At 35.7% G+C, this 22,293-nt stretch overlaps 2 protein-coding genes across 2 annotated transcripts; one reads left to right on the forward strand and one right to left on the reverse strand.

Annotated features, from left to right (window-relative positions):
• Positions 1 to 255: 255 nt before the first annotated feature.
• Positions 256 to 16,072, forward strand: LOC110865349 (guanylate-binding protein 2). The gene is made up of 17 exons (XM_022114592.2): positions 256 to 695; positions 8,407 to 8,509; positions 8,601 to 8,670; positions 8,754 to 8,792; positions 9,445 to 9,562; positions 9,628 to 9,685; positions 10,700 to 10,764; positions 10,884 to 10,890; positions 11,017 to 11,077; positions 11,147 to 11,206; positions 11,332 to 11,351; positions 11,441 to 11,506; positions 12,396 to 12,563; positions 13,033 to 13,290; positions 13,697 to 13,909; positions 14,618 to 14,889; positions 15,682 to 16,072. Exons 1-17 carry the CDS (start codon positions 598 to 600, stop codon positions 15,815 to 15,817), a joined length of 1,812 nt encoding a protein of 603 aa, XP_021970284.1. The 5' UTR covers positions 256 to 597; the 3' UTR covers positions 15,818 to 16,072.
• Positions 16,073 to 17,171: 1,099 nt separating this feature from the next.
• Positions 17,172 to 21,993, reverse strand: LOC110865338 (tryptophan synthase alpha chain). Its single transcript, XM_022114583.2, has 9 exons — positions 21,720 to 21,993; positions 20,293 to 20,439; positions 20,111 to 20,176; positions 19,001 to 19,109; positions 18,840 to 18,916; positions 18,658 to 18,735; positions 18,471 to 18,548; positions 18,276 to 18,335; positions 17,172 to 17,473 (listed from the first exon to the last, which is right to left on the reverse strand). The coding sequence occupies exons 1-9, from the start codon at positions 21,936 to 21,938 to the stop codon at positions 17,339 to 17,341; spliced, it is 969 nt and encodes a 322-aa protein (XP_021970275.1). The 5' UTR covers positions 21,939 to 21,993; the 3' UTR covers positions 17,172 to 17,338.
• Positions 21,994 to 22,293: the final 300 nt, after the last annotated feature.

Below are 22,293 nucleotides of genomic sequence, written 5' to 3' on the forward strand. Positions count from 1 at the left end.
GCGTTATGCCTAGTGGAGATGGATATGATCGGGTGGTTTCGCTGGTGGCACGATGATGCTCCAGTGGTCCGTTAGTGATCCAAATTTGCCGTTCAAAAAAAAAGTTACCGGCGAAATTTACCACATCGGGATACACTCACATCCGAACCGGGGAAAACCCTCACTTAGGGCCCTAGCCTGTGAACACTCGCTCAAAGACATGACTGTACGATGAGGTAAAACCCGCTTAGTTCAAAGTTCAAGGGATCGAAATCGATCTCCGCACGTAATATCCAACATACGATCCACATCTTGCGATTCAAATGCCGGTAGACGAAATCTGTCTGAAACGTTCACAATTTCTTCTTCAAAATCAAAACATTAGTCAAGCTTCTTCACATCACATCAACAACACACTCTTCTTCTCCTTTTTGTCATCTGAAATCCCAGTTTCTCATAAAAACACAATCTTTTCTACAACCCCATCTTCATATTGAAAACCCAGATCTTACTTCACCCTTTTCGCAATCTTTTTTCCAAAATTAGATTTCCAAGATCCCTTTTCTTGAGTTACCTTTATGGCATTTGCAAGATAACGTGCTCATTCGGGTCGGGTCAATGTCGAAGAATTTACGGTGGATCGGTTTTGTTTTTGTTATCTTATACTTCTTATCATCCCCTTGTGGGGTGTTTGCTATTGATGATTTCAGACAAGCGTGAGTGATTTCTTCATCTTTTTATTTTATTTTATTTTATTTATTTATTTTTTTTTTTTTGAATTTGGGGATGGGATAGTGCATGAAATTGGGATGTGATATGTACTCAATGGATGTGTAGTTAACGGAATAAGTGGCAGTTAAATAGTTGTTAGTAGTTTGTTAAGTAGTTAAGTCAAATAGTCAATTGTATAGTGTGAGTGTATAAATACAGAGTCTATAGAATGTAAAAGGCATCAGTTGAAATAATAACACTTTCTCCTCTTAACTCTTCTTAACAACTTTCTTAACCAACTCTCAAGAACCCTAATAATTTGGTTCTTCTGAACGTTAAGCCAGTTCAACCATTGTAATAACAATCTTGAGCTGAACAATTTGAACTCGTATCATTGGTATCAGAGCTGTCTATCCTTGGACGCTCTCAATTTCATACCCTAATTCGTTCAATTTAGGGCTAATTGCTGTTCGATTCAAACTCTCGAATTTGGTCAATCGTTCGATCAAATTCCGTTCAATTCTTGTGCGATTCATTTCGATTCTGTAATTGATCATCGTTCGATCAATTCCAACTTAAAAATGCCGAAAAGACAGGGGAATCACGATGAAGTTGAAGTTGAAAGTAGTCAACAGCTTCAAATGAATAATAGAATAGAAGAGAATGCTAAAGCCTTGGAGGAAATGAGGAATATGATGACAGGATTGTCGATTCAATTGACACAAATAGTCAACAATCAGAGAAATGTTGGTTACCAAAGGCAAGAAATACAGAATGAAGGTGAAGGGTATAATTACGCAGCCAGGCTTACGAAAATTGAATTCCCAAAATTCAGAGGAGAGGAATTATCTTCTTGGTTGTTCAAAGCAGAGCAGTTCTTTCAATTGGATAAAATTCCGGATGCTACCAAGGTGAGGTTGGCTGCAATACACTTTGAAGATAAGGCGTTGCAGTGGTATCAATCTTTTAACAGTCAAAGAGATGAGGGCACAGTTCTGAGTTGGGCGGAATTGGTGGAAGCTCTTAAAACAAGATTTGGTAAGTTGTTTGATGACCCTATGACTGAATTAAAGAATTTGAAACAATCGACTTCTGTGCAAGAATATCATGATGCTTTTGATGCAATTATAAGTAGATTACAATTGCCTGTTGCTTATGCATTGAGCTGTTTTCTTGCGGGGTTAGAAGAGGAAATACAATTACAGGTTAGAATGTTTAATCCAAAGAATATTCAAGAAGCATTTTGCTTAGCAAAATTACAAGAAGCTACGGTTAAGGCTAAGAAAACTAGGTTTGGGTATAAAACACCTATTCTTCCAAATCCGAATGTTAGCAAAGCAATGGTGCCTTATATAAAACCAAGTGTTCCCGAACCTAAAAAGAATATTAATAGGAGAACATTGACTAGAAGTGAGATGGATGAAAGAAGATCGAAGGGATTGTGTTTTAATTGTGATGAGAGATATTCTCAAGATCATGTGTGCAAGGGAAAACGACCTCAGCTCTATCATATAGAAATAGAATGGATGGATGAGATGTTGGAACAAGAAGAAGATAATCAGATAGAGTTGGAGTGTGCTCAAATATCAGTAAATGCTATGGAAGGTAATGACATGTATAGGTCTATAAGGGTGACTGGATACTATGGGAAGTATGAATTACAAGTGTTAATGGACACTGGTAGTTCTCATAATTTTTTGGATGTGGTTTTGGCTAGACAGTTGGGTTGTAAGCTGATTAGAGGACCTGCTATGTTAGTTAAGGTAGCCAATGGTCATGAAGAAATATGCGATAAGATGGTTAAAGGGTTTAAATGGAAAATGCAGGGTATTGACTTTGAGGCTGATGTATATGTTATGCCATTAGGGGGTTGTGATATAGTTTTGGGTGTCCAATGGTTTACTACGTTGGGTTGTATTAAGATGAATTATAGAGATAGAACAGTGGGCTTTAAATTCAATGGACAGAAAGTGGTTCTAAGAGGTCAACAAGGGAAGAAGTTAGCCCAGTTTTCTAAGGGCAGTCTAAAGAAGATGAAACAGCAAAGAGGGGAACTGTCTATGATACAAGTTTATGCTGTTGAAGGTCATGATCTACCTACTTCTATAATACTGCAGGATGCGGATCAAACAACAACTCAAACTCGGGAGCTGCAGCAGGTCTTGGAAGATTATAAAGATGTTTTTATGGATCTGCAGACTTTGCCACCTTGTAGGGATCAATTTGACCATAGAATTCCCTTGAAGCATGGTACAGATGGTATAAATTTGAGACCGTACAGATATCCGGTATTGCAAAAAGACGTGATTGAGAAAATGACTAATGAGTTGTTAGAACAGGGAATCATAAGACCAAGCAACAGTTCTTTTGCTTCTCCAGTAGTGTTGGTAAAAAAGAAAGATGGCAGTTGGAGGATGTGCATTGATTATAGAAAACTTAATCAAGCTACTATTCCTGATCGATTTCCTATTCCTTTGGTAGAAGATCTTATGGATGAATTGTTTGGAACTAAATTTTTTTCTAAGTTGGATCTTAAGTCGGGATATTATCTATGTTGTCAAAAGCGCAAAAAGCGCGCGCCTAGGCGCCCGGGCGCAGCGAGACGCACCTATAGTGCCTGGTGGTAGCCTAGGCGCAAAAATGGGTTTTTTTGAAAAAACGCTGCTGAGGCGCAAAAAGGCGCGCGCCTAGGCGCAAAAACGGTGCTGAGGCGCAGTGGATAAGCAGGAAAACTGAAAAAATGAAACCGACTATTAGCTACATGATCTTAAATGGCATATATAATAGTTCTTTTAATTTTATATGCGGAATCTTATTTATTTTCAAAGCATAACGTATTTTTTATATTTTTTTTCTCTATGTGCGCTTTTCTTAAAAAAGCCCACACTTTTTTTGCGCCTTGCGCCTAGGCTCCGGGCGAGGCCGATGCGCCTCGCCTGCGCCTTGCGTCTTTGACAACATAGGATATTATCAAATTCGGATGGATGCTAAGGATGTTGACAAAACTGCATTTAAAACGCACAATGGTCACTTTGAATTTTTAGTGATGCCATTTGGGTTGACTAATGCACCCTCAACTTTTCAAGGTTTAATGAATCATGTGTTCAAACATTTTTTGAGGAAGTTTGTCCTAGTTTTTTTTGATGATATCCTCGTATACAGTTCTACATGGCAGGATCATTTGATTCATTTGAAAGAAGTTTTACTTTTACTTAGACAACATCAGTTGGTGGCCAAGAAGAGTAAGTGTGTTTTTGGTGCTAAGGAATTGGAATACTTAGGTCACATCATCTCTGAACAGGGTGTGGCTACTGATCCCTCTAAAGTAAAGGCAATTCAAAACTGGACTGTTCCTAGAAACGTGAAGGAGCTCAGAGGGTTTTTAGGGCTTACAGGGTATTACAGGCGATTTGTGAAGAATTATGGAAGTATTGCTAGACCTTTGACTCAACTTTTAAAAAAAGAATCTTTTCAGTGGTCCACAGAAGCTAATACAGCTTTTGAAAGCTTGAAGCTAGCTATGATAAGTCCTCCTGTTTTGGCTCTTCCCAACTTCAATGACACTTTTGTAATAGAGACAGATGCATCGGGATACGGAATAGGTGCTGTTCTTATGCAACAAGGCCATCCTATAGCCTACATTAGTAAGGCTTTATCACCAAGGCACATGGCTTTATCCACCTATGAAAGAGAACTATTAGCTATCATCCATGCTGTTCAGAAGTGGCAGCCTTATTTGGCCCATAAGCATTTTTTGATTAAGACTGATCAGCACAGTTTAAAGTACCTATTGGATAGTAAAATCACTACTCCTTTTCAGCAAAAGTGGTTGTCCAAATTGATGGGTTTCAGCTTTGATATTGTGTACAAGAAAGGGGTAGATAATAAAGTTGCTGATGCATTGTCCAGGGTTAGTCATGGGGAACTTTTGCAAATAGCTGTTTCTACTTCTCACACGACCTTGTGGGAGGATATCAAAAGATCTTGGCAGCAGGATTCAGAATTGGTCAAAGTCATTCAGGAGATTCAATCTGATCCATCTTCCCATAGTCAGTTTAGTTGGGTTAATAGTGAATTACGAAGAAGGGGCAAATTGGTCATCGGCAATGTGGCAGCTCTTAAAAATCAAATATTACAGTGGATGCATGATTCGGCTCAAGGGGGTCATTCAGGAGTGCATGCTACTATTAACAGAGTGGCTAGACTCTTCTATTGGCCAAAGTTAAGAAGGGATGTGGCTGCTTATATCAAACAATGTGCAGTGTGTCAACAATGTAAAACTGATACAGCAGCTTATCCTGGGTTGCTTCAGCCTTTGCCTATACCTAAGGGTGTTTGGGAAGATATTGCTATGGATTTTATAGAAGGTTTGCCTAAGTCTGGTAATAAGGATGCTATATTGGTAGTGGTTGATCGACTTAGTAAAGGCGCACACTTTATTGCACTTCGACATCCTTTTACAGCAGTTGACATTGCCCAGGTGTATTTGGATCAAATTTACAAATTGCATGGGTCTCCAAGAACCATTACTTCTGATAGAGACAAAGTATTTGTTAGCCATTTTTGGAAGGAGTTGTTAATATTGCAAGGAGTTGATCAGCGGATGTCTAGCTCATACCATCCGCAGACTGATGGGCAGACGGAAGTCCTCAATCGATGTTTAGAAAGCTACTTGCGATGTATGTGCTTTCAAAGACCAACGGAATGGGTGAAGTGGTTGCCTTTGGCTGAATTTTGGTATAATACAACGTATCAGTCGGCTATTAAGTGCACCCCTTTTGAAGTAATATATGGACAACCACCTCCTGTTCATTTGCCGTATTTACCGGGGGAAAGCAATAATGAAGCTGTGGATAGAAGCCTTATAATGAGGGAGGAGGTCATTAACATTCTTAAAACCAATTTACAGCAAGCTCAAGTCCGTATGAAACAGTTAGCGGATAGTCATCGGTCTGAAAGAAGTTTTCAAATAGGAGAGTGGGTTTATTTGAAGTTACAGCCGTACCGTCAAACTTCGGTGTCTCATAGGTCTAATCAGAAGTTGGCTGTAAAGTACTTTGGACCTTACTTGATCCTATCAAAAGTTGGTGAAGTTGCTTATACATTACAATTGCCTACGGGGTCTACTATTCACCCTACGGTCCATGTCTCGATGCTCAAGAAACATTATGGACCTTTACCTAATCCTACAATGGGTTCTACATTGTTGCCATCTGAAAAGGAACCAGAAAGTGTAATCACTACTCGTGTGTATAAACGTTCCAATCGAATGATCGTACAGTGGTTGGTTAAATGGAAAGATGAGGAACCAGAAAATGCTACCTGGGAAGATGCTACGGTGATATGCAACAAATTTCCTACATTTGATCCTTGGGGCCAAGGATCATCTTGACCAGGGGGTATTGATATGTACTCAATGGATGTGTAGTTAACGGAATAAGTGGCAGTTAAATAGTTGTTAGTAGTTTGTTAAGTAGTTAAGTCAAATAGTCAATTGTATAGTGTGAGTGTATAAATACAGAGTCTATAGAATGTAAAAGGCATCAGTTGAAATAATAACACTTTCTCCTCTTAACTCTTCTTAACAACTTTCTTAACCAACTCTCAAGAACCCTAATAATTTGGTTCTTCTGAACGTTAAGCCAGTTCAACCATTGTAATAACAATCTTGAGCTGAACAATTTGAACTCGTATCAGGATGGTATTTTGGATTTAGTTTGGCTTTGGATTTTAATTGGATTTTATGGCATTAAATGATTTGAGTATTGTTTTGGGTTATGTTAGCATAATGGTTGTAGGTTTGACATCCAAAGTCAAAGTGTAGTTTTTGATAGTTTTGAACATTTGTTGGTATGCAATGTGTTATTCTTTGGAATTGAATGATTTGAAATATAAATGTTACTTATGCATATCTACTTGGTTAAATGAGTTAGGTTTTTGTTTTATTTGTTTGAGTTGTTTTTTGATTAATTAATGAGTAGCTATATGAGTTGCATAGTTTGTATCATCATCATCATACTCAGTAAATCCCACCAATAGCAAAGCAAAGCAAAGGTAGGGTCTGAGGAGGGTAAGATGTAGACAACCTTACCTCTACCCCGTAGGAATATAGAAGCTGCTTCCAGTGAGACCCCCGGCTCGATTGGTATATGATGTTAATTATCTATATGAGATGTAGAAATCGGCTTTTTAGTGCATTAAGTATTTAACTTATGAGTTATGACATTTTGGCAGTTTGGCATACTGTTGATTTGCTTTTGGATTTAAATATTGAATTGATGATATAATGATAAAGGCCCTTTAGTTAGTTACAAGATTGTAGAATGAAAATACTAGGTTTTCTATATTCTTTTCATAGGTCTAGCTGTCTGGGGGGGGGGGGGGGGGGTTTAAACTTGAATATCATTTTAGGGGTTCGTTTATCTACCAAACGAAAAGTTATGCACACGAACGCTTTAATATTAATACAATTTTTTTGTGTGGAAAATAATGAAATTAGCCTATGACTGGTCCACTTTTCCAAAATAGCCGGCTGAAACCCCACCATGAGCCTTCTCACAGAAATCGAGGCTGCTGTAGTGGCTTTGAAAATCCTTTCAGCATTAACCAGCCACATTGTGCCACATGTATTCTAAAGGCTCTAAGCCGTTTCAGCCTTCTCTAGAGAGGCTTCAACATTTTTTTATATTTATTCCACCATGATTTTTAAACGGGTATAACTTTTTCATACGGTAATATATTTTTTTTTAAAAACACACCAAATTAAAGATGATAAAATTATCTTTAATTTGGTGTAAATTTTTTAAAGTTATCTAGAGAATGGTGGAAAATATATGAAAAAAGCTGAAGCCTCTCTAGAGGAGGCTGAAACGACTTAGAGCCGCTTCGACCCATTTTTACACGTGTCGCCTTCTGATTCGCGTTCGCGAAACGGCTTTGAAAAGGGCTACAACCTCCTCGTTTTCAGTGTGGAGGCTCATGGAGAGGCTTCTCCAATGGCTATTTATGAAATGTGGAAAAGTCAAAGGCTATTCTTGTGAAATGTGGAAAAGTCAAAGGCTCATGGAGAGGCTTCCAATGGCTATTTGTGAAATGCGGAAAAGTCAAAGGCTATTCTTGTGATTTTCCCATTTTAGTGCCTTCGGGATAAAATTTGGAATTTTTTTATAGTGTTATACTATGCAGTTAATGCGGTAAAATATCGGATATCGGTAAAGGACCGATATTTGAAATATAGGTTATCTCGGTGAGATATCGGTGGGATATCGGTAATTTTAATATAATGCAGAATTTATATATATAGCAATTTAACACCAATAATTCAGTGATATATCAGTGATATATCGGTTATATCAGTCAAATATCGGTGATATATCGGTTATATCGGTCAAATATCAGTGATATATTGGTTATATCGGTCAAATATCGGTCAATATCGCCGATAATATCGGTACCGATATTTTGACCGATATTTGACACCGATATTTTATTAAGGGACCGATATGACCGATATAACCGATATATCACCGATATCTGCATAGGTGTTATAAGAGTGATACAAATATTGGGGGGGGGGGGGGTCTTGGATGTGCATTATAAACTTCACCATCTTGTTAGGTCAATGTACGCATTATCCTTGACTTCAAATTCCATATTTTAACCGACATTGTAAGAATAAAAATTTGTTGTACAATTACTATTCTTACGCTTTTACAGATTTCCAATCGTAGAACCGGATCCTGGTCATACAAAACTTCGTCTTTCTAGTGAAGGACTGGAGGCTATTAGGAGAATAACCAATCCTATTGCAGCCGTTGCCGTAAGCTTTATAATCTATCTACTTTCATATTTCATAACTTTTTAAATTTTTATTTACTTTTGTACATTTTTTTATATGTTTGTCTTGATAGGTGATTGGTCCATATCGATCTGGAAAGTCCTTTACGCTTAACCAACTTCTCTCACTTTCTTGTTATGAAGGTATGTCCTTTTTTAATTTTTACAATTTTACCGCACATAGTTCGATTTTTTTAATTTTTTTTTTTGTGTGCGACACTTTGCAGGTTTTGGTGTTGGCCACATGCGTGACACAAAAACGAAAGGTATTCACCGGAATCTTCTATTGTCGAGCTCATTTTATTATGAGTAAATTACAAAAATCGTTCTTTATGTATGTCACTTATTGCAAACTGTGTACTTTGTCTTCAATAATTACAGAAAACGTACTCGATGTTTGCAAACCCTTGCAAGTTTTGTCCTTTAGCCGTAACTCAGTTATTTTTTGTGGTTAAATCTGACCAAATGGACCCCACATGAGGGTATTTTTGTGGTTAAATCTAACGAAATGGACCCCACATGAGAGTAAAATGACCAAAATACCCTCATGTGGGGTCCATTTGGTCAGATTTAACCACAAAAAGTTAACTGAGTTAGGGCTAAAGGACATAACTTGCAAGGGTTTGCAAACATCGAGTATGTTTTCTGTAATTATTATTATTATTATTATTATTATTATTATTATTATTATTATTGTTATTATTATTATTATTATTATTATTAAAATACCTAAAGTATGATCTAAATTCTGAAGTCTTCACTTAAAATTGAATTTATTTAAAATATATTTGTACCTTTGAAAAAGTGCAATTTATAATTTTGGTCACATTGACGGTATTAAAAATAAAGATAATCTTTTGCAAGTTTTCTAGTTAAAAATGCTTTCATAATGCTTACAATTTGTTTTATTGTTTATAGGAATATGGGTATGGGGAACTCCAGTTGAAATGGATATTAATGGGGTGAAAACGTCTGTATTTTATCTCGATACCGAGGGATTTGAAAGCGTAGGGAAATCAAACGTCTACGATGACAGGTGTTATAAAAGTTTTGTTATTGTCCTTTTTTTTGGTGATCTATAACCGTGGATTATTTTTCCAGAATATTTGCTCTTGCGACAGTTTTGAGCTCGGTCCTTATCTACAACTTGCCTGAGACGGTTAAATTTCCTTTCTTTTCTATTTATTTATTAGTTTTTTTTTTCAAACTTGAAAAGCACCGTTAGGTTTTTGTTTTCTGAAATGAAAAAAAAAGAGCCAAGTTTGTCTTTGTTATATAGTTATCTCTTTGTTACGTCGTTAGGTTATGTTTTCTGTCTTATTATTATAATTATTAGTTTTAGAGTAAAATATCATTTTCGTCCCTTAGGTTTGGCCAGATTTGCGACATTCATCCGGCTCGTTAACTCCATCCATTTTTCTCTGTTAAGTCAAGGGTATTTCTGTCTTTTTTGTTAGAGTTAAATGCCATTTTAATCCCTGTGGTTTGGGCCATTTTGCTAGTTTAGTCCAAAGGTTTGAATCATTGCCATTTTAGTCCAAATAGTTTCAAGCGTTGCCATTTTAGTCCACTGGGTTAACTCCGTCCATTTTTTATGTTAGCTAGAAGGGTAATTCGATCATTTTATATGGTCGAATTGCCCTTCTAATTAACAGAATTACATTTAAAATGACCGAAATGCCCTTCTAGTTAACAAAATAAAGGGATGGAGTTAACCCAGTGGACTAAAATGGCAACGTTTAAAACTATTTGGACTAAAATGGCAACGTTTCAAACCTTTAGACTAAACTGGAAAATGGCCCAAACCACAGGGCAAAAAATGGCATTTAACTCTTTTTGTTAACTTAAAAAGACCAAATTGCCCTGTTAAGTTAACAAAATAGACGGAAATACCCCTGGCTTAACGGAGAAAAATGGATGGAGTTAACGAGCCGGATGAAAATGGCAAGATTACAAACCTTTTAGATCCAGATGCGAAAGAACAAACCTTTAGACGAATGTCGCAAAACTGGCCAAACTACAGGGACGAAAATGGCATTTTACTCTTATTTTTATTTTTAACAACACTTTTTTTTTTTTTTTAAATCAGTAGCACTAGTTTTTACATTGATGCATTCCTTAGTTCTTTTTAAATTGTACTATAAATAGCGTGTTTTTTTCTTCATGTTTTTAGATACGCGAAGCTGATATATCGCGATTGTCATTTGCCGTTGAGCTTGCCGAAGAGTTTTACGGAAGGTTAGTTTTTTCATTCAAAGTGGACACTATGCTCTTTGATGATCACGTTATCGTTTAAATATGTATATATATCCTGAAACTAACTTTTTTTTTTTTTATAACTTCTTGTCAATGAACAGAGTCGAGGTAAAGTTTGACCAACTTGGATATCTTCTTCGAGTGTATATTCTTCTTTCCGTAATACAAGGGTAAAAAGCTTGCGGTGAGGTGTCGTTTTGCTTCGTGTCTTATTAAACGTTATTTAAATTATAGGGGCAAGATGTGGCGTTTGAACCGGCAAAACTACTGTGGCTTATACAACGTGACTTTTTACGTAAGTTAATTTTTTTTTTTTTTTGGCGTTATAGACTTGAGGTTTAACATTACTTTTGGCTTGTTACAGAGGGGAAGTCGGTAAAAGAAATGGTGGATGAAGCTCTACGACATGTTCCTAACGCTAATGGTTAGTTTTCTTCTTTTTCATATATCAAAATATATGTATTTTTTATCAGCCAAATATTTCTGTAAATTGACATTTATTTTAATAATCGTTTTTTTTTTACAAATTTTTACTGGCTTGTTTTTCAGGTGACAAAAATATTGATCAGGTGCCAACTTTATTGAAATTTCTTTATGCAAAGCCTGACTTATATAATTTAATACCTAAATTATATATATATTTTTTTTGTTAAAATAGGTTAACCAGATTCGAGACTCACTAGCTATTATGGGTGACAATAGCACAGCATTCAGCTTACCACAAGTACGGTCTTTACAAACATTAATCTGATTGAGTCAATATAGGGTGGGTTCGGTGATGAGTCAAACGGGTCATTTTTTGGTGTGGTCAGCTGGTTTGATCCAGAACACTCGGTCCACTTTTTTATGTACGATAAATGGTTAATGTGTTAAATATGATTATGCAAATTAAATATGGTTAGACCCACCAGAGGAAAAGATAACCCGAGTTGACCCGTTCATAATTAAGAGGCCCGTTAACGTACAAGACCACCTTATCATGCGATGCTTACACGGGCATCTCAACCAGGGGCGATGCTTTGAAGGGGCCGGGAGGGGCGCTCGACCCTCCGAACTTTTCGGCCAGTAGTGTTATATATGTAGTTTTCGTATAGAAATTTTTGAGTATATATGTTTTCGACCCCCCGGTTCTATAGAAATTTTTGGGTATATACATTTTCGACCCCCCGTAAAAAAAATTCAAGCTTCGCCACTGATCTCAACCGTACATCTGATCTAATCTAGGCCTTCAATTGAACGCGGTGGCACAATAGTAATTAACTTTGCATAATTAACCACGTTATATACATAATTACGCACGTTATTTGCATAATTACATATGGGTTGGGTTAAACCCTAATTACGCTCGTTATTTGCATAATTACGCATGGGTTGGGTTAAACTTTAATTACGCACGTTATTTGCATAATTACGCATGTTATGTTTGTGGTCGCGTACCGTCGCACGATAAGGAGGTCTTGTAAGTAGTGTTTTAAACTTACTCTATAATTAATGGGTCAAAAATGGCACCTCTACCGACTCTACGTAGTACGTACAATCATACATAATCTAAAACATGTATTCTTTTGATGGTTGCCACATCTTTTAATACTTTTATTCTTTGTTTTGAGCAGCCACATCTCCAAAGGACAAAGCTTTGCGACTTGAAAGACGAGGAGCTCGATCAGAGTTACGTTAGAAAGCGAGAACAGTTGAAAGAAGTTGTTAAATCTGTTATTCGTCCAAAGATTGTACAGGGCAAATCACTTAACGGGAAGGAGTTTGTAGCTTTTCTTGAAAAGGTGCACTTTCTATAATATAAGTAAGAGTTAATTGCCCGGATGGTCCCTGTGGTTTCACGTTTAGTCCCCACCTTTTGAAAATAGCAGGTATGCTCCCTATGGTTTGTTATTTTGTTACTCGGATAGTCCCCTGACTAGATGTCAGTTAGTTTGGAAATAGCAGGTATGCTCCCTATGGTTTGTCATTTTGTTACTTGGATAGTCCCCTGAGTAAATGTCAGGGGACTATCCGAGTAACAAAATGACAAACCATAGGGAGCATACCTGCTATTTTCAAAAGGTGGGGACTAAACGTGAAAAAACATAAAACCACAGGGGGACCATCCGGGCAATTAACTCTATAAGTAATTATGTAATTAACTTATTAAATGTAAGCTCTTACTCAATGTGACAATGTCCATTTAGAACCCTCGTATTTATGTGTTTTCTGTTAAATAACGCGGGAAAAGTATTCGTTTTTTTCGTTCAGATTTTGGAAGCTTTAAACAAGGGTGAGATTCCATCGACAGGGTCTCTTGTTGAGATATTTAACAAAAAAATATTGGAGAAATGTTTGAAGATATACGAGGATAGTATGACAAAAGTGACTTTACCGATTTCCGAAGAATCATTACAATCCATCCACGAAGCTTCTAGAACCGAATCTTTGAAATCTTTCGATGAACAACATTTCGGTCGTCACCATGCCAAAAAATCGGTTGAAGCACTTGATGAAGATATTGCAAAGGTAAGAATTTTTACATTTTGTGAGTTCGTTCACACGCTCTTTATTAAGATACTTGTAATATTTTGTAGAGTAAACTTCCGTTTTGCTCCCTGTGGTTTGGTCACTTTAACGGTTTTGCCCCAAACCTTTAAAAATAGCCATTTTCCTCCAATAGTTTGCTATGATTTTTCCATTTTGCTCCCCGCCTCTAACTCCATCCAAATTGTCTGTTTTTCCATTTTGCTCCCCGCAGGGAGCAAAATTTGCGGGGAGCAAAATGGAAAAATCATAGCAAACTATTGGAGGAATATGGCTATTTTTTAAAAGTTTGGGGCAAAACCGTTAAAGTGACCAAACCACAGGGAGCAAAACGGAAGTTTACTCTATTTTGTAAGTGTACATTAATATTTAATTTTTTTTATGGCAGATGTTTAAGAATTTTGTTATGGCAAACCAATATCAGTCGTCGAAATTGTGTGAGGAACTTTATACATTGTGTGAGGACAAAATGGACCAGCTTCAAGTACTCCGACTACCGTCAATGGCTAAGTTCAATGCCGGTTTTCTTCAATGCAACCAAAGTTTTGAAAAAGTGTGCGTCGGGCCTTCTAAAACCACATATGAGCAACGAATGGTGAAGGTTAGCGTATTCTTTATTTCTTCTTTAGTTTGTTATTGTCACTAATATACTAGATGTTGTTTGTAAAGACATGTATGTTAAGGTAGATGTGGTTAGACGAGGGGGCCGGGTGGGTTGAGATGTGTAAAGTGCGAAAAGGATTGCGTTGAAATGGGGCACTATATAGTAGAGATCAAAATGGGTCGGGACTGGTTGACCCACAAACTCCTTTTTGTCTCCTTTTTATTTATTTATGAATAAAATGCCATTTTCGTCCGTGAAGTTTGGCTAGTTTTGCGACTTTTGTCCAAACTCCAAAGGTCTGTTTTCCGCGCATCTGGATCCAGAAGGTTTGAAATCTTGCTATTTTCATCCAGTTCATTAACTCCATCCATTTTCTCCGTTAAGTCAGGGGTATTTCCGTCTTTTTGTTAACTTAAAGGGCAATTCGGTCTTTTTCACTTTACGTACAAGCATTTAAAATGCCCTTACTAAATAAAAAACAAAAATAATTTAAGTAAAAAGGCGAAAATCCCCCTGACTTAACGGAGAAAAATGGATGGAGTTAATGAACACAACCCAAATCGGCCCATTCATAAGTGAACGTTTTAAATCCATCATCTCTAGTTAAAAAAAAGTAATGGCCCAAGTTTTATTTACCTTTCGGGCTTCCAAAATGTGAAAGGGCAACCGCAGAATGATAACCATATTTTTTTGGGATTTGTGCAGATGATGGAAAAGTCAAAGTCTTTGTTTATAAAGGAATATAATCACAAATTATTTAACTGGTTGGTGGCCTTTTCGCTTGTCATGGTGATTGTGGGCCGTTTTGTCATAAAGTTCATTTTGCTTGAAATCGGAGCTTGGATACTTTTTATATTTTTGGAGACGTACACGCGGATGTTTTGGTCACCTGAGTCTCTTTATTACAACCCCGTTTGGCATGGCATTGTAGCAACATGGGAAACACTTGTTTACAGCCCGATTCTTGATTTAGACAGGTAAAATTAAGATCTGACATTTACGTTCAAAATTAGTTTTTTTTTTTCATTTTAAATTGTTTACTAATTCCTGCATTTTTAAGTAACTTATGAATTTACGTTCAAAATTAGTATTTTTTTTTCATTTTAAATTGTTTACTAATTCCTGCATTTTTTTAAGTAACTTATGATAATGACCATCTTTGAATATGATTAGTATGTTGAGTTAAAACCGCAGTATCCGAATTGATATTTCTTTAAAAAAATTGTTTCTTAATTTTTAAATATTTAGAAACCCTCTATTGATCCTGCTTTGATCATCCAAGATTTATTTTAAAGTACACGGATAGTCCCTGAGGTTTACCAAAATTTTGGATTTGGTCCCTAGCTTTCCAAAAGTACACAGATGGTCCCTATGGTTTGCATTTTGTAACGCATCCAGTCCCCAACTTTGTCTTAAAGTACATGGGTGGTCCCTGTGGTATGCACTTTGTAACATCTTTAGTCCCTAACTTAGACCTGCCGAAACCTTTAGATTTGTTAGCTGGGGACTAAATGCGTTACAAAGTGCAAACTATAGGGACCATCCGTGTACTTTTAAAAAGCTGGGGACTAAATCCAAAATCTTGGTAAACCACAGGACCATCCGTGTACTTTACTCTTTATTTTATTTGTTTGTGTTCTAGATGTGGTAGAAGTTTGACTTTTGTAGTCAAACATACTTTTTTTTGGCTCAAAAGTTTATATCATCTCCTAAAAGTTTTAAAAAATTAGATAATTTTTTTTTTAGCATTTGGGGTTTTGTTGGTACAGATGGGCGATACAAATCGGATTCATGGCATCAATATTGTTAATTTACTGGCGGTGTTTCAGAAGAAGGAAACACGGGTCCCACTCTTTGTTACCGTTGTACGCAAACAATTCAAAAGTTCGGGATAGATCAGAATAGGGAGGGCATGGCAGCGTTTCGACTCTGAAAAATGTGGAAAGAAGGTGTGAATTTTGTGATCTGAATTGGATAATATTATACATTTTATATAAAGTGAGAGAAGATGTAGGAATTTTGAGTTGAAGGATGGATGGATATATGTAAGTTTAGAAATTCAAATTGTTTGTATGATTGTAGAGGCACCCATATTTGTTGAAGTTGTGCCTGCTCAATCTATATCAAAATGTAGTAGTACTACTAATGTTCTTTTTGGTATACCAGACTTTTAAATTATACCATGTCATGTAACAGAGTTAATTACTGTTTTCGTCCCTGTGGTTTGTTAAAAATCACTATTTCAGTCCATTAATTTAAAAATTGCGATTTCAGTCCCTATAGTTTCACTTCCGTAACCATTTCAGTCCTTGTGGTTTCACTTTCGTAACCATTTCAATCCATTATTCTGTTAAGTACAGGGACTGAGATCGCAATTTTTAAATTATCGGATTGAAATAGTGATTTTTGACAAAACATAGGGACGAAAACAGTAATTAACTCCATGTAATATTTGACTAGAATAATTGATGGACCATCGCGTCTTAGGGATGAGGATTTTTGACAATACACGAATCTAACACATAATTTATGGGTATAAATTTACTCTAAACAAATCGGATCAATTTGAGGTCAGATTCGCCAACACGTTAGCTGGCTATAAAAGTCATGACCCGGTTGACCTAACTGGTTCGCGAGTTCACTCATTTAACTTGTTTATGTCACAAGTTAAATTTAAAGCGCCAGATGGAGTTATAAAGCTTTTAGAAGGCATTCAAAGAAGGTTTCTTTGGGGTGGTTCGTCTAACACAAGGAGAATTCGGCTGGGTAGCCTAGTAAAACGTTTTGAAATCCAAGAAGGTGGGAGGTCTCGGCGTAAGTGATATTAATATTGGTCGAGGACGTCAAAGAGACGACGTTTTGGTAGATGCAGATCAAAGATGATGTGGATCTCGGCGGATTACTGGAATAAATAAACTTTTTTAAATGCTTTATGTTAAAAATAAGAGTTAATTACTGTTTTCGTCCCTGTGGTTTGTAAAAAATCACTATTTCAGTCCATTAGTTTAAAAATTGCGATTTCAGTCCCTATGGTTTCACTTTCGTAACCATTTCAGTCCACCTCGTAAGCATTTCAGTCCCTATACTAACATAATAAATGGATTGAAATGGTTACGAAAATGAAACCATAGTGACTGAAATCGCAATATTTAAACTAATGGACTGAAATAGTGATTTGTTATAAACCACATGAACAAAAACAGTAATTAACTCTAAAAATAATTTAACATTTGAATCAAACAAACTTTTATAAAACCAGTTACTTAACATATGTTTTTTTAATAATTTATAAAACCACCCATTTTCAACTTCCATAACAGAAATATCCAACAAAATTGTATAAAGATGAGTCAAGATCAGACCACATCTGATTTAAAAAAAAAAAAAAAAAAAAACATAACACAAAATACATATGAAATTATGTTATTAAATCAATGCAGCTTTTAAAGATTTGGTGAATTCAGCTAGCTCTTGAAGGCCTTCCTCAGGGGACTTTGCTTCACCTAATATTTTCACCACAGCGCTCCCCACAATCACCCCATCCGCTCCCCATCCAGCCACCTGCATACGCAATAACCAAACGCTCAAACCAAAAAACATACCATGTCGTTGCTGATGTGGCACGACATCCTTTTTACGTGTTGTAGAATTGGTAGTAATGAACTTCAAATCGGTTGCTATTTATGATAATTTTGACACTAATTTTAGGGTGTTAATTGGGTCGGGTTCAACCCGAACATGACCCGTATCTTTATTAGTGTCAAAGCATCAACCCTGACCCGGACAGGGGCTCGGCCCCCACCGATTTTTCGTTCGTAGTGTTAATTTTACCGAAAATTTCGGAAATTTTTTAGTGTAAAATCTTGGATTTTAAGAGTCTGGCCCCCACTAGGTTTTCGTTCAAGCTCTGCCACCACTGGACCCAAACCCACGTAAATCGGGTAACCTATATATTCCGATTTTAACCCATTTATCTTTTTTAACCCATTTATCTAAAGGAGTCATTATCAAGTTGTAAACATGTTAAACGGGTTGGTGGGTTACAATAAATGGATTAACCGGGTTGTAAACAGGTTGATAGCTATACTTGTTTAATTAAACGGGTTAAACACGTCAACCTGAACACAACTATGTTGATTAAATTAGTCAACCCGAAAAAAAATGTATATAAACGTTTCGGACATGACAACCTATCACCTGATTATTTTCATGCCGTGTTAGAATTTACCACCCGTACTTCACCCCGCAACATAATCGGGTTTACTCGATTAAAGGGTATTTAAGACGTTCACATTTTTTTAACTTCATGTCGGGTCAACTATATTTTTTTAAACTTTATGTCGGGTCAATAACAGAGACTTGCCTGTTTCACATGCTCAGGCTTTGAAATGCCAAAGCCAACAGCCACGGGTTTACTCGATTCCTGTGCAAGAGAAAGCAAACATTATATTAAAAACATTATTCAATCACCTAAAAAATCAATTTCCATCTTATTTAAATACAAAAAAAAAAAAAAAAAAAAAAAAAAAAAACAGTTGATAGTCTCAACAGAACAAACCGCTTTGATTTCCTGCAAGAGAGACTGAACTTTTCCGCTTACTGAAGCACGAGCTCCCGTCACTCCAATAGAACTCACCTGTAACATATTTTTAAAGTTTTGTCACTCTTAAATGGATATTTAAGACATGAATTAAATTAAATAATTAAAATTCGACTATCGGTTGAATAAAGTTAAGGGAACTTACAAGGTACAAAAATCCCTCTGTAGCTTCAACAATCGCTTTCATTCGTTCTCTTGGAGTAGTGGGCGTTGTTAATAGCACCTTAACGAAATAATAACAAGATTTAGTAACGTCGTGTATAAAAAATTAAAAATAGCATATGATATTAATAAATCTTTTATTATTTCGTTAAGGTGTTAACGTACCAACTCAATGTTATGCTTGGAAGCTTCCTGTCTTAAGAGCTCGGTTTCCTCCAGAGGGACATCTGGCACCACAAGTCCTAATAACGCACACACGCACGCACATTCTTAAATATGATTTATTATAGAATTAAAAATTAAGTAAAATGTAGCTTATAAGTTACCATGTACTCCAACTTCTTTCACGGTAATCATGAACTTCTCCACGCCACGCTTAAGAATTGGGTTGTAGTAAGTGAACAAAGCAACTGGACACGATAATTGCGGTATCACCTAGATGGAGTTAACAAAAGAGAGATGATATAAGACTTTTATAGTGGAAAATCACACCCTAATTATAAATCATATATATATATATATATATATATATATATATATAGAGAGAGAGAGAGAGAGGAAGGTTAACGTACATTACGGCTTAACGTACATCACGTACGACAGGTAATTACGCACGTTCATTTTAAAATCACGCACGTTATAACTCAAAAATCCAAAATCACGCATGTTGAAACACAATAATCACGCATGTTATATATATCACACACGTTGTCGTACGTGAAGTACGTTAAGCCGTAATATACGATATACTTTTTCTATATACATATATATACATTAACGTAAAAACTATATGAAGAATGAACAGAACTAATGCTTCATTATTTTCATAATATATGTAAAAACTTATGATGGATCAAACGGGTTTGTTTGACCCACAAACACTTACACTATCCATTTCTTTATTTTCATAATAACTAATTTGTTTAAGAGTTAAATGCCACTTTAGTCCCTGTGGTTTGGCCATTTTGCCAGTTTAGTCCAAAGGTTTGAAATGTTGCCATTTTAGTCCACTGGGTTAACTCCATCTATTTTTCCTGTTAACTAGAAGAGCAATTCGGTCATTTTATATGTAATTTTGTTAACTAGAAGGGAAATTCGGCCATATAAAATGACCGAATTGCCCTTCTAGTTAACAGAAAAAATGGATGGAGTTAACCCATTGGACTAAAATGGCAACGTTTCAAACCTTTGGACTAAACTGGCAAAATGACTCAAACCACAGGGACTAAAATCGCATTTAACTCTTTATTTTAAATACTAACAACAAAAATACTAGTAGAACAATTAGAATAAAAAAACTTGAGTAAAGTAATTTTAGAGGGTGTAAACACTTGAATATACTTTGAGAAAGTTTTAAACCATTCAAATCTTTGACCCATTTCTTCATAGCTAAAATTGTCTAGTTTTACGCATTTAACATGTTTCGTATAGGGTACCTCTTTCAACATATTAAGAATTGCGTCGAGATTCGCCCCCTTTGCCAATGCTCGTGTGGCTGCAGCCTGTATGAAGAAATATAAAAATAAAAATAAAAATAAATATAAACACGAAATGTAGATCTAGGAAAATATTTATTTAGTAATTAAACAATATGCAACAAAATGATCGATTATTTAACCTGAATGACTGGCCCGTCAGCCAACGGATCAGAATACGGAACACCCAATTCAATTATATCGGATCCACAAGTGTCGAGGACCTTCAACGCTTCTGCTGTTGTTGATAAATCAGGATCTCCAGCGGTGATATATGGTATGAATGCTACCTATGGAACAAATAAGAGCTTGTAAGAACACTAGTGGTGGTAATTTCGACCCGTTTACTTATAAATGGGTCAACTTGGGCTATGTTTCATCTCTAAAGGTCAAACTTGTAACTTACCCGACCCGGAACCGGTTCCAACCCTACCCGACCCGTCAGTTCCAGACCTGGTTTTAAAGAAAGGAACCGAACCGGAACCGGTTCCACCTCTACCGGCAAAATCGGGCCAGACTGGTCAAAAACCCGAATGTACCCGGAACCGGTTGTTGACTTTGTTGACCAAACCCGGACCCGGTTCGGAAAAAAAACCGTTTTGTGCACCTCTACTGGCAAACCATAATTATCTGATTATTTGATTCTTATTCATTAAATTACATCTAAAACCTTATCATTGTGTGAAATAAAGAATCACATTAATCAATCTTAAAAAAACAAAAATAAAAAAAATAAATAAATAAAAACCCCAAATTCAAAATCTGAAACCCTAATCCATAACCCACATCACAGAATCACAAATCTATAACCATAAATCCAGTCAACATCAATCCAATAACACAAAAAGCATAAACACCAACTCAACAACTTAAAACCTTATTTGTTTTTCAAAACACATTTCACATAACAAAAAAAAATCAACCTTTTTTGCAAAATGAAGCCCTATCAATGTATAAAACAAAGAACACATTAATCAATCATAAAAAAAATAAAAAAAAAAAAAAAACCAAATTCCAAATACAAAACCCTATTCTATACATATATATAAACCTTATTTTTTTTCAACACATTTCACATAACAAAAGCAAAAAAAAAAAAAAAAAAAAAAAACAAACTTTTGCAAAGTGAAACCCTATCAATGTATAAAACAAAGAACACATTAATCAATCTTTAAAAAAAAAAAACCCAAATTCCAAATTGAAAACCCTAATCTATACGTATATATAATCTTATTTTTTTTTTTCAAAACACATTTCACATAACAAAAAAAAAAAAAAAAACTTATGCAAAATGAAACCCTATCAATGTATAAAACAAAAAAACATTAATCAATCTTAAAAAAAAAAAAAAAAAAAAAAAAAAAAAAAAAAAAAACCCAAATTCCAAATTCAAAACCCTAATCCATAACAACCCACATCACAATCACAAATCTATAACAATAAACCCATCCAACATCAATCCAATAAACCCAAACTCATAAAAACACCAACCCAACAACTAAAATCTTCATAACTAACAAACAACACAAGAACATTGAACAAGAGCAACATGTAACCTAAAATTACTTACTTTCCCATCTTGTTTGAGCTTGGAGAAGGTATCGGAGAGTCCAAGAGTAGAAGAAGCGACAGCAAGAGTTGCCATTGGAGGTTTGAAGGATGAAGATTTGAGAGAAACAGGAAGAAACGTTGGAGAACGAAGAGGACGAAAGAGTGAGTGTTGTGGGTTGTGTTGCAGGTGAAGAAAGGTGGTTGCTGATGATGATTTGGATGCAATGGACATATTCATCTTGATTTGATTGATTGATTCTATTGAAATTTGAGGCTGTCTTGTTGAAAATGAAAAGGGGTTTATATAAATTCTATATTTGTAACGGAAAATAAATATTCAATTTATATTATTACTATTATTGTTTTTATTAGTATTTTATTATTACTATGAAATGAGTTTTGTTAGATAGTTGCGGGGCGATGGCTGAATAATTCTCAACAAATTAAAAAAATAGTACTATAGTTTTGCTAGAAAGAAAAAATAAAAAAGAGTGTTAGGAAGCTCTTTGACACGATTTTTAGCTGTGGACAAAGTCATACTTTTATTTTTACTTGGGGGAAAAATCATTTTTTTCCGATGGTAAAATCCTAAT

Source organism: Helianthus annuus, chromosome 1, assembly GCF_002127325.2.
Source record: "Helianthus annuus cultivar XRQ/B chromosome 1, HanXRQr2.0-SUNRISE, whole genome shotgun sequence".
NCBI lineage: Eukaryota > Viridiplantae > Streptophyta > Magnoliopsida > Asterales > Asteraceae > Helianthus > Helianthus annuus.